Source organism: Henckelia pumila, chromosome 3 (assembly GCF_033568475.1).
Source record: "Henckelia pumila isolate YLH828 chromosome 3, ASM3356847v2, whole genome shotgun sequence".
Lineage (NCBI taxonomy): Eukaryota > Viridiplantae > Streptophyta > Magnoliopsida > Lamiales > Gesneriaceae > Henckelia > Henckelia pumila.
The window spans coordinates 60,144,979-60,158,819 of NC_133122.1; the positions used below are offsets into that span (position 1 = coordinate 60,144,979).

The 13,841-nt window shown below is 32.7% G+C and overlaps 1 protein-coding gene across 1 annotated transcript; it reads left to right on the forward strand.

Annotated features, from left to right (window-relative positions):
- Window positions 1–12,400: 12,400 nt before the first annotated feature.
- On the forward strand, window positions 12,401–13,326 carry LOC140893170 (stress-related protein-like). The gene is made up of 2 exons (XM_073302237.1): window positions 12,401–12,497; window positions 12,572–13,326. The coding sequence occupies exons 1-2, from the start codon at window positions 12,456–12,458 to the stop codon at window positions 13,292–13,294; spliced, it is 765 nt and encodes a 254-aa protein (XP_073158338.1). The 5' UTR covers window positions 12,401–12,455; the 3' UTR covers window positions 13,295–13,326.
- Window positions 13,327–13,841: the final 515 nt, after the last annotated feature.

A 13,841-nucleotide genomic window follows, 5' to 3' on the forward strand; every position in this document is an offset into this window, starting at 1 on the left:
TGCAATGCACACATATAAAACAAAGCAACAGCCGGATAAACTCCGGTGAGAAATCATCTCAGTAAAAGCAACATATCAAAAGCGTTAAATAAATCATATCGACTCTATTTAACTCGACTCAACAAATAGAGTAAATAACGCTTCTTCTGATCGATCGAGAATTGATTCATTCAACTTCATTGCCATCAAGATTCGTATCCGATCTTGACATGAATATTCATCTAACGTAGCCATTATGGGCTAGAAAATAAGGTTAAACGCAACCTTGGCATAGAATCAATTCAATATAGTCTCGTATCATAATCATATCGACTCAAATCAAAGATCCACTACCTGGGATGGATCGAAAACATCAAAATCAAATCAAAACAATAAATACGTATGTGATTTTGGCGGGATAACTCAAGAATAGTCGTTCTTGAGTTTCAAAGTCCCTGACTCATGATGTCGTCCTTATACCTTCGTATTTCTTCTGTTTTGAACGCTTCAAATCTGAAACATAGCATCAAAACATTCATATCAATCTTCATTCTATTCAATCATTTCAGAATCGAGTCAAAATCATCAACACATCTTCAATCAAATTCATTTCAAACCTCACTTCTTCTTATTCAGTACAACTCGGAGTCGTGAGTCGTTAGCCTTCGAAACTCATCCAAAACTGAGAAATAAAAATGCTATATCATCGATAACATTTCAAACAATGTCTTAACTCAGTTATAGGCTATCAAAACGGTCCAAAAATACAAATCGACGGCATAGCGATTAAAAATCGGTAACCGACGAAATATCAAATTCGAATCTAACTTATTTAACTTCAATCCAATTCATACATCCATTCCAAATCATTAATACATCATTCTTATCCTCATAACAGCAGCTAAGTATATCAAATACAAGCTGGACATCATAACAAGTTCATTCCTTAATTCATTTTCAATCCGGCTTCGATATCGAACGACATACAACTCAAGAACACAAACATAAATTCATAATCTGATCTCTGCCATATTTCGATCTTCAAAACATGCCAAGATAATAAAATACTTACATCAAGTCGAATTTCTCATTGCAAGGATTCCAGAACATCTTTCGGAATCGAAATCGGACGATCGGATCAAAAGTTACGGCGTTTTGAAAATCAATAATTCAAAAGAAAAGGAAGACTTCGGCTCCCCTGTTCTTCACTTCTGAATTCTGAAGTAAATACACGTATCATGCTGAATAGTTAAGTTAAAATCGGATATGTAGTGCATATTTGCAATTTAGTCCCTCAAGTCTTCATTAATTGCAATTCAGTCATCGGCCTTCGTTTTAATTCAATTTCAATCCAAAATAATTTAAGAATATTAGAATTAAAATCGAAACTCTAAATATTTTCAAATTAAATATACTCGGATTAAAATTAAATAAATTTGGATTAATTAAATAATCCCGGCCTTTTGCATTTTAGCCCTTCAAACTTCGATATTTTCAAATCAGTCTCTGATCGGGTTGTATCTTCAAAATTAATCTTCTTTAATTCCCGAAATATGGAATTTAATCATAAATTCCATAAATATTCAAATCGAATATTTATTCTTTTCATTTAAGAATTCTCGGAATTTAAATCTCAAAATCCGTAAATTCTCAAATTAAATATTTTCGGCTCGAAAATTAAATCTATCATTTCCATAACTTCTCAAATCAATATTAGCCCATAATATGGAATTTAATTCTCAAATCCCATAATTAATAATTTAATATTTTCGGGCCTTACAATTCCTCCCCTCTAAGAAATGATTTCGTCCTCGAAATCACATTCAATCGAACTATTCAATCTAATAGACTGAATAATTATCTGAAGTTATCACTTCAATCATATAGCTCTGAACTTCGTATCTCATCTCTTCATCTCTTATCAGATTCTTTCTTTGAATCTTCTTCTAGTCTCTTGTATTCGATATCTATTCAGTTGTACTTTAAATAACTGAAAAGAAATCTTTCAGAGATGTCTTTTTCCCAAATCAAGGATCTGTCGAATAATCGACTTAACTCAGAATCTTTTCAATATCTAACTCATCTGATTAAAGTACATGAGAAGAATCTAACTGACACTTCCGTATACTAGATACGTGGAACAATCTGATCCTTCATATCAAATTGGAAAGAATAATTCATTCAATAAAATCATCAATTCTGTCCGACATCTCATTCAGTGAAATTCAGTTTCAGTGACGACTTATTTCTTTTTCTATATCATTCTATGCTCTGCATAGAAGATATATCAAGTCTATACTGTCATTCTATTCATCGCTTCAAGATCAGTATTCAACTTCATATTCTGAATCTGTAAATTAACCTCTGCTCTTTCTCAATTCTGAATTAAATGATATTTCAAGAATAACTTTTCCGCTTAACTAATCAGTTTCAGCTTCAAAGTTATATCTATCATTCAATTAGTAATTCTGTTTCTTCTTCTTTGATCTCACTTCGTACAGATTCATATTCATCATCTTTGTGTGTCTTAAATAAAATCTGATCTGATATCGACAAATCATGTCTGATCTGATATCATATACTTCAGTAGTATCATTTCAACACAAAGAAAACGGATTTTCTTTCATCATATCCTTATAGCATTATCTCAAAATCGGCTCAATAGCTGTTATAGGAATTATAATCATCAAGTGGCAACACATCAAGTCAAGTAATACCGAATCAGGTATTAAAGTTCTGAGAATATTCTCAACATCTGAAAAATCAACTCAGATAATCCATCAATCGAAGAATGGTATAATGTAATCACATATAACCAACTCTCAGAACATCAATCAATCAATCAATGCCACATTCTGTAGAATAAATCTAAAGTCTTAATCCTGACAATAGATTTTAATCATTCCTGTACTTTCATCATATCTCTATCTTCTTCACAGATCTGAATAGATAACTGTTATTCACATCTTATACAGTGTATTCTGCAAAAATCTGATTAGTCTATTCGGACTATTCATTAATCATAGAATACTATGCTGTATTCACAGATTTCAAAGTATTCAGAGCTGTTGATAATCGGTACCACATAAAGTGAAGTTCATTCTCGAAATTCGATTCATCTTCTCTGACTATTCTTCCAATTCAAGGATAATAAATTGTACCTTTACCTCAAAAAGTACTCAAAGTCTTCGGATCATCTGTATTACAATTTAATAGTAAACCCAATGTTTCAATCTGAAACATTATTTCGTGGCTTACTGTTCTTATTGCAACGAATCTAATCACAATTCAGTGATTTGATCATACAGACAGATCATCGTATACAGTAATTTCAATAAATCTGTTCATAACTACCACCTGTTTACCTCATCTATACTGTGTCATCATGGTAGTTTCGCAAAATATTCTTTCAAATCATAATCTCATTTCAATTTTTGGAGTTTCTAAACTATCACTGAACTAATCTAGTCAATGATTTTCAACCTCTTCAGAAACTCTCTATACGTTTAACTTCGAAAACGTACTAATTCTGTTACATTTGTTTGCTTTATCTTCTGATAAAACAATTATTGAAAGAATCTTAAATTCATTGTTGTGCATTTTCTTCAAAATCTGATATTTCTTTTCGAAAATATCAAGCACAATCAGATAATCAATCATAATAGAATTCATTCATTCTGATCTGAGGCTTCAATTCATATCTCAATCTGGCATTCTTTACTGAATTCTCATCGCTTCAGTTTACTTTTTGTGTTTCTTTCATATTATGAACAGTTTTGGCTTACTTCCAATCGAAAATCATTCTGATTGGTGATATATTCTTCTGAATATTCAAACCAGAATAAACAGAAATCTGAAATCAATTCATCATATGCCTATTTTATTTCTCATTTTTATCTCCAAATACCGACAATTCATATCATCTAACTCAAAAATCATGGATCATATTCAAATTATTCTATCAGTTACGAGCCAACAATCTTAAAATACGCTGAAATATCATCAAAGGATCAATAATTCTCAAAATCAAAAGAAATAAATCAAGATTGAGAAAATCTCTCAATCAAGGTCATCCAAAAATCAAATCTTCTGGATAACAAACTCTGCAAAGTGAAAATAACTCATTTGCATCGCACAACTCAGAATGAGTGAATCACTCAGGCTTTATGAACAAAACAAGGAGAGCCACTCGAAATCAAACATTTCAAGAATTATATGTCCAATTGATGTATTCGATTCAGCGTAATCAAAGAAAAGACTCATCTGTAACTGATTTTCATATCATCATCTATCTTCTAAACCTCAAGATCAATATTCAATTCATAATCTCATCACGTCGGTAATTCATAAATTCATAAATTCACCAATTCGTTATAAAATTCCAGTTCACAACTTAAACTAAAGTCAAAATCTTACTGGAATATATATTTCATCTCTATTCATCGGCATATCTATCAATGCTGATTTAGATCTTGAACATAGATCTTGAACATATCTAGTGCATCGAAGATACTGATTTCGAAATATTTCTGTAATCAAACATCATATATCAAACCGAAATCACAGAATCTTAATTCAAGATTCTCTATCATACCATCATATTTATATGCACATTATGTTCTTGCTGATCTAATTTTATCGCTTTTTATCATCAATTATTTTGCTAATCTGCATTCAATTATTGCATCATCGTCTATCATGCAACATAAACAGATATTTCAATATGAACAAAATCATGTTCAGTCTCATTTCATAAATTCAGTAGTTCCATTCTTCAGTTCAATTCCCAACTTCTCTTTTCTGATACAGAGGTGATCATATAATAAGCTTTCAGCTATCATGTATCTATTGCACCAATAATAAACAGGTCAAAACAAAATAAATTTGTTACCTGAAATTTCATTCTCAGGTGCAATTTCATTCTGATCCTCTGTATACTTTCTTCATTCAAATTTCCTCTGACTCTGATTTACTTAGGACATCGCCTAATACATCTGCCTGAAATATCTCTGCACTGATTGCTAGGATGTCTCCCTCCACAAATGAGTGCAATAATCTCTAACATACTCTGCATTCAGAACCGGACTAATCCATCTCGGTTCGCTAGAGTTGACGAACTACTTTCGTATCGTTTACTTCGTACCTGGTCTGGAATAAAAATTGTAACTAAAGTTGTGTTTATCTCACACACTGTAGCATCCTTACAATTTTATTCCTTCTGTCTCATCATTCAACTTCAGTTCTATTAGACAGGGCTATGTCTTTTATAAAATGTTTCAATCGTCAACAATTATTCAGACATAATCTTCGAATTCAAGCCATAATTAAACACCTCACTCGTGAGCTTTATTAGTACCATCTATAATTCAAAGAATCATAGTAGGCTTGAAATCTAGCAATGCATTCGTCAATATTCAAATTACTCGGCTTCTGATTGGTATATTCTTCTTTTTATCATCATTTCTATCTGTTGTGGCAAAGAACTAAAAATAAACTTATGTTCTATGAATTACCAACAAATAAATATACCTCAATTCTTTCAGAATTTCTTCATCAAAATCTATTAGCTGGTTGTTAGGTTTTGAAGTTGGTATACAGTCAATCTGATACGTCATTCATCTGTATCTTTCAGGTATTTGAACAACTGGTCAAGTTCTTCAGGCCAACTTCTACCTGCAATAACATCTATTCATTCGCTGATATTCTGTTCTGTTCAATCAGAGATACTTCGTTCAGCTGAGCCATACAGTGTTGTTTAGTCTGACCATAACATTCTGTTTAGTCTGGGGTGCTTACATCACCCAAAGAACACTGTTCTCTTCGATTCTAGGTGCTTACATCACCCGGGGAAAATCTTTTAACAAAATCAGTAAGAAATTCAAAACTTTACAAATCAGTAAATCAGACAGTTAAATTTCAAAGATAGATCATGCTCACATGCAATTTATCAAATCATCGAATCATTAAATCAAGTAATGCACAATCATGCAATACTTTAAATGCATGTGTCTCACTCTACCCCGCTCAGCTTCTATCTCAGTCCAGAAACTTATGCTCTGATACCACCTATTGTGGGGGCCTCGGGTTGCTAATCTCAAATATTAAGGGGCAATTAATGAATAAGCATCATTAATCTAATAAGGAAAGAATAAGGATAATCTCGGGTTGCTAATCTCAAATCTTAAGGGGCAATTAATGAATAAGCATCATTAATCTAATAAGGAAAGAATAAGGATCAATAATTTATTTTTATTTTTTTCAAAAAGGGGTGGGCTCGGGCGGTCAAAAACTACCGCCCGGGTGCCCCTGATTTTTTCAAAACAAAAGGCTCGCGCTCGGGCTGCTAAAAACTGCAGCTCGGGCGCTTCTTGGGCAGAATTTCACCCTGTTTTTTAGCAGCCATTCTTGATCCTTTCCATCCCTTCCAAGCTATCAAATTCAAGTCTAAAACATGTTATAAAATCTAAGAACATGCATACATTCATATATCAAGTTCATAACATCAAATCATGCATTTATTACATCAAATAAATAGCTCAAAAAGCATGAAACTACAAGCTACACCAAGTCTCAAAAGTGAGCTTCTAAACCATAAGTTTCATGTCAAGTTTTTCAACTTAAAACCCGAGTCCACACTTGCTAAATCTCGCTCCCGAGCTATCAACGTCCTCTCAGACTAGCTCCTGCCCCATCTGTTGCAATGCACACATACAAAACAAAGCAACAGCCGGATAAACTCTGGTGAGAAATCATCTCAGTAAAAGCAACATATCAAAAGCGTTAAATAAATCATATCGACTCTATTTAACTCGACTCAACAAATAGAGTAAATAACGCTTCTTTCGATCGATCGAGAATTGATTCATTCAACTTCATTGACATCAAGATTCGTATCCGATCTTGACATGAATATTCATCAAACGTAGCCATTATGGGCTAGAAAATAAGGTTAACCGCAACCTTGGCATAGAATCAATTCAATATAGTCTCGTATCATAATCATATCGACTCAAATCAAAGATCCACTACCTGGGATGGATCGACAACATCAAAATCAAATCAAAACAATAAATATGTATGTGATTTTGGCGGGATAACTCAAGAATAGTCGTTCTTGAGTTTCAAAGTCCCTGACTCGTGATGTCGTCTTTATACCTTCGTATTTCTTCTATTTTGAACGGTTCAAATCTGAAAAATAGCATCAAAACATTCATATCAATCTTCATTCTATTCAATCATTTCAGAATCGAGTCAAAATCATCAACACATCTTCAATCAAATTCATTTCAAACCTCACTTCTTCTTATTCGGTACAACTCGGAGTCGTGAGTCGATAGCCTTCGAAACTCATCCAAAACTGAGAAATAAAAATGTTATATCATCGATAACATTTCAAACAATGTCCTAACTCAGTCATAGGCTATCAAAACGGTCCAAAAACACAAATCGACGGCGTAGCGATTAAAAATCGGTAACCGACAAAATATCGAATTCGAATCTAACTTATTTAACTTCAATCCAATTCATACGTCCATTCCAAATCATTAATACATCATTCTAATCCTCATAACAGCAGCTAAGTATATCAAATACAAGCTGGACATCATAACAAGTTCATTCCTTAATTCATTTTCAATCCGGCTTCGATATCAAACGGCATACAACTCAAGAACACAAACATAAATTCATAATCTGATCTCTGCCATATTTAGATCTTCAAAACATGCCAAGATAATAAAATACTTACATCAAGTCGAAGTTCTCATCGCAAGGATTCCAGAACATCTTTCGGAATCGAAATCGGACGATCGGATCAAAAGTTACGGCGTTTTGAAAATCAATAATTCAAAAGAAAAGGAAGACTTCGGCTACCCTGTTCTTCACTTCTGAATTCTGAAGTAAATACACATATCATTCTGAATAGTTAAGTTAAAATCGGATATGTATTGCATATTTGCAATTTAGTCCCTCAAGTCTTCATTAATTGCAATTCAGTCCTCGGCTTTCGTTTTAATTCAATTTCAAATTAAAATCAAAACTCTAAATATTCTCAAATTAAATATACTTGGATTAAAATTAAATAAATTTGTATTAATTAAATAATCCCGGCCTTTTGCATTTTAGCCCTTCAAACTTCGATATTTTCAAATCAGTCTCTGATCGGGTTGTATCTTCAAAATTAATCTTCTTTAATTCCCAAAATATGGAATTTAATCTTAAATTCCATAAATATTCAAATCAAATATTTATTCTTTTCATTTAAGAATTCTCGAAATTTAAATCTCAAAATCCGTAAATTCTCAAATTAAATATTTTCGGCTCGGAAATTAAATCTATCATTTTCATAACTTCTCAAATCAATATTAGCCCATAATATGGAATTTAATTCTCAAATCCCATAATTAATAATTTAATATTTTCGGGTCTTACACCCTTACACGTTTTTCTCCTCCCCCTCACTATTCATCATCTCCTTCATCAAATCCTTCAAGATTCAAGTGAGTTTTTGGTACCAGTTTTTAGTTCGTCCAAGGTTTAGCTCGTCTCCGAAGTTCCGGATCAACTCCTCCTCCATTCAAGGCAAGTTTTTAAAGAATTTTAAACCACCATTCAACATATATCTATTTTGATAAGAAATGATGTGTGTTGATGAGTTTTATGCATGATTTTAAAGATTTGAGAAGCATAAAAGCATGAGGTTTATGATATCGTGATATGTAAGTCGTTCTTGTGAAATTCTTGATAAATAATGTGTGATGATAGATTCTTATGGTTTAGAGTTGGGAAAGGACAGATTTTGAAGGTGTGTGTTGAATTTTGAAGTGTTGAGTTAGTTTTAGTTAAAGCTTTGAAGCGTTGCATGTGTTGGGTTATCTCGGATTAGCAATACTTGTTGCAATTTTGTGGATTAAGTCTATTGTAGTAATCCAAATGAGATGAGGCCAATTGTATTTGAAAGATAACTCATATAGCTAAAACTTTCATGCTTTGAGTTTTGTCAAAATCATTCTATAAGATTGGCCAAAATCGCCCCGAAGTGTGTCAAGTGGTTTGAATTTTCGGCAGTGACACATCTCGGGATAATAAGCATAACGTTTTACTGAAATATCCAATTAAGGTGAGGGTTTCGGAATTTGAAATCTTAGATCAAGGGCTAAAACTTTTATGTTTACCACGTTTTGAAATTCTGGGTGCAAGAACTCTAAATATCAGTGTGGAGGCATAACCACTGCAGTGCAGCAGAGCTGACAATGCGCAAGTATAGCGCCCCAGCGCCTCTCTTCTAGCGTTGGAGCGCTGTAGCTTCGAATTAATTTTCTTAAGTTTTGATTTTTGAGTTCTTAGTTCATGGTTATGATCTTTTAAGGCTTCTAAAATATATTTAAGAGTTTCTATGCAAAAAGTTTCAAGTTTTAAGTCAAGAACGAAAAGAACGACTTACGTGGACCGATTACGTTATGTGATGCATGTACATATCTAAGTTTCTTTCATGAAATCTATGTTCAATATGAAAGTATGATTTTTATCATTTATTACATGCATTAAGTTATCGAGTAAAGTTTTATGTTCATGAAACAAAAGTTAAGATGGAAATTATGATGTTTCAATGATGCTTCATGATGAATGAAATGATATGTTGATGAAATGAATAATGATGAAGCATGAATGAATAATGTTATGTTGAATTATGAAGATATAATATGTTGATGCATGAAAATATTTTGATGTCTTATGTGTCTTTGTGGTGGCAATACGGGAAGAGCCCTCCCAAATACGGCTCAATGTACGGGATAGGTCCTCCGGGATGAGCTCCGGAGGGGCCTCCGAAAATGAAAGAACGAATGTTACGAGGCGTAATGACATATGATTGTTGATCAACAAGAAAAGATGAATGTGCCCATTATGACGGTTGCCACAATTTCGCATAATTCGTCACCAAATGATAAGCTTATGTTATGTTATGTTAAGTTTAAATGATTATTGAAATCTCATGATTTTTACTGCATACTTTTGCTGAGTCTTTAGACTCATTATACTTGAATGGTGCAGGTAATGAGGATGACATTTATGCATATGTCGATGAGTTCAATGCCGGGCATGAAGAAGAGCAAGGAGTCGGATCGGCGGGCGATGCATGAGTGTGTTATGTGTTGAGAGTGTGTGTGTCAAGTTAATGAACTAAATGTTGTTATGTTGATTGAAGAAAATACGCTTTATGTTTCAAATTGTTATGATTTGGTTTGTAAACTATTCTGAAATGTTTTAAGTAAGGTTTGATGTATGCATACATCTTTCAAAAATTTTCTTTTCCGAACTAGTTTTAACGTCATGTTAGTTTGTAACATCTTCATCGGTTGAGGGTGTTACAAAAATGCTAATTTTCCCTAATAATAATAATAATAATAGTGTTATTTACACTCCAAATTATGTTAATCACACTCCACTTACCTTTTTAAATTCAGAAGGTGACCATAATTTCCTTTATCACTCTAATTAATTTTTGACATAAATAGAACTATCAAAAAAACTCCAGTAAATACTTTCCATTTTAACAAATATAATTCCATAATATGAAAATTCGTTTTTTTCTTTCAATTTTTTTTTCAATTTAATATCAATAACAATTTTTCATAATTTGACGTGTATGTAATATGTGTAATTATTATATTACATTATATCATATTTAGTATTTGTTTTATATTTTAATATAAAATCACGTCATTTGTGTTCCAGGTCTTATTTAACTCTTATTTCGTTTTTTTATTGGCTAATGTGTCATAACTTCTCAAATTTTTGATTAAAAATATATTTTTGAAATTATTTCTTATTAATTAAATCATAATTTTATTGAGTCCAAAGTTTCTTTCATTTAAAAGAAAAAAAACATTGAATCGAAACTCTATACATTTAATAGTTTTTCTGAAATAGTTTCAATTTAATAAATTTTAGAATTTTTTTGACATTTTTTTATTATTCATTAAATTTAATTTAATTTTTATAATTCTAAAATTATTATTCTATTTTTATTGAAAATTAGAGAAATTATGGCACAAGATCTAATAATTTAAATATTAAAATAGATTTAAATAAAATTTATAATATTAAATAATATTGAAGATATTAATATTATCATTTAATAAGTATACATATTATATGGAAATAAATATTGGCATGTTGTAAAAAATATTTTTGGTTATAGTACATTGGGAAAAAAGTAAATTAAATAAATAAAAAATCATGTTATGAAATTTTATAAATAAAGTTCACGGATATTTACAAGATTTTTTATTGGGTTTGTTTATGGAAAAGAATTGATTAGAATGATAAAAGATATTATGACCATCTTATGAATTTAAAAATTGGGTTGGGGTATGATTAACAAAATTTGAACCGTAAATAACACTCCCTTGATAATAACAGTAGTAGTAGTAATCGTAGGTATAGTTAGTTGGGTAAATTGTTTTTGGAAAGCATATGATGTTGATATTAATATTAATAAATGCATTAACGTCATGCATCGACTCCCAGAAGCATGGGAAAGTGGGCCCATATCAACACAGCCCATTATCCTGTATGGCCCAACGAAATATATGGCCTTGAAAAGTGTGCCGGGCAGGCAATCCATTACACGTGACGACCGCTGGTGCTATTCTGTATTTATTTTATTTTTTTTCCAAAATGAAAATCCTTTTGTACGAATTCGAATTTAAAATTGACCGTATTTTGTCTGAAATATACATACTTCCAAGCTCGAGATAATATATTTTTACTCAAAAAGATAATAAATCAAGGAAAAGAATTTGACTAGCGTCAAATGACTAACAACCAAACAAATCTAATTAATAACCCTCTTCAAAATTACTTTAAATTTCCCAAAAAAATTATAAGCTATTTTGTTGTCAAGTTAGTATTAAATTACCAGAACATTAGTCATTAGTCATAAATCAAAATGCTAATCTCTTCATTTTACATAAGATCGTGTATTTAAAATTTTCTGAGCTAGAATATTATCAATTATAGTTGTATTTAGCGATTACCCATTTTTACAAAATATGAAAAATAAGTTTTTTGTTCCATTAATTTATTTATATTTTGGTTTTGGTCCATTAATTTTTCCAACGTGGGTTTTGGTATACTAACTTTACATTTTTAGTGTTCTTTGGTTATACGTGTTAACTTCTGATTGTTCCAAAATGATGACGTGGACCAATTAAAAGCTGACACGTATGGAGTTGGACCAAAAAACATAAAGTTAGTGTACATAAATTCATATCGAAAAAATTAATGAAACAACACAAAAAAAAATATAAAATTTATGTATCAAAAAACTTATTTTCACTTTATTTTATTATAATAATAATTGCCTCGAATATATCGAACCAAGGCCCAATCTCAGGTTATAAAGCTCACTTACATGCATCGTCTTCCCACTTCCATCATATATCATTCCTCTGCTATATATCGTCACAAAATAAATGGCGGATTCCGAAGCCAATTCAGCAACAGAACAAGCTCTGGTATGCATCTCATGCTCTTCTTTCTCTAATGTTTGAAGGGATTAACCAAAGATTTGTGCATGTTAATGATTCAGGTTCAGGAAAATTATGATCATGACGCGAAGAAGCTGAAGCATCTTGATTTTGTTCGAGTGACTGCGATTTACGCTATCGTTTGCTGCTCCACGCTGTACGAGTACGCCAAAGATAACTCGGGCCCGTTGAAGTCCGGCGTTCGGGCCGTCGAAGCGACGGTTCGATCCGTCACCGGACCCGTCCTCGGAAAATTCCAGCACGTACCCCTTCGGTTTCTCGAGTTCTTCGATCGCAAGATGGATGAAACCTTGATCCATTTGGATCTCTGCGTGCCGGGCTCCATGAAGCAGGTTTCAAGGCAAGCTTGGTTGGCCGCTCAAAGGGCTCTGGAGCTGGCTCGGGATCTTGGTTCGGAGGTGCAGAGATCCGGCGTGGTGGATACGGCTTCCAACGTGGCCAAGAATGTGTACGTCACCTACGAGCCGACGGCCAAGGAGATGTATTCCAAGTACGAGCCTGTGGCGGAGAAGTACGCCGTCATGGCTTGGTATCGGCTTAATCAGCTGCCATTGTTTCCGCAAGCGGCTCGTGTGATGGTCCCGACGGCGGCTTGCTGGGCGGAGAAGTATAACCAGGCGGTGGTTTATGCGACGGAGAGAGGCTACGCGGTGTCGTGTTACTTGCCTCTGGTGCCTATCGAGAAGATTGCTAAAACATTTGGAAACGTCGAGGATGGGCCGCCGGCGGCCAACGGGGGCCGATACGACACCGTTTCGCATTGATTTTGGTTTGGTGTTTTTTTTTTTTTTTTGGGGGGGAGAAAAATAAGGCTAATGTTTTGTTATTTGTAGTGTAGAGCGTGACTGCTGTTATGTGATTTGGTATTTTGAAATATTGTGATTTTGATGATCTTTAACATGCAAGTTTCGATAAATCAATTAACTATAGTGGATTTGGTTTAGTCAAGTAAAAAATATAAAATTTAAGGATTCGAGGAATTTGATAACAAGACTTGTCGGGTTTTGTTCTTGGTTAAGACAAGCTATAATATAAATGAATTTTGGATTTCCATGTGATATCGAATCCATCCAAATACATGCATCAATATGTATTTATTTATTTTTTTGGATACACCGGCACGTGAGATATGGATGACAATTGACAACTGCCCATACCGATAGAAAATGGAATCTTAGGTCGTGTTTGCATTATTTCTCTGCCAAAAGAAGAAAATTAGAGGAAATAAGAAACATCTTGTTATTTGACTTATAAAATTTCATAGAAATTTTTGTTAGATTTTTAATTAGTGATTTTTTTTGCCTTACCAAA

Bases quoted from the DNA above. Each gene is read 5' to 3' on its own strand.
- LOC140893170 (XM_073302237.1), top strand. From the start codon at position 12,456: ATGGCGGATTCCGAAGCCAATTCAGCAACAGAACAAGCTCTG. The intron at 12,498-12,571 runs GTATGCATCTCA...TTAATGATTCAG, and splicing joins CAGCAACAGAACAAGCTCTG to GTTCAGGAAAATTATGATCA.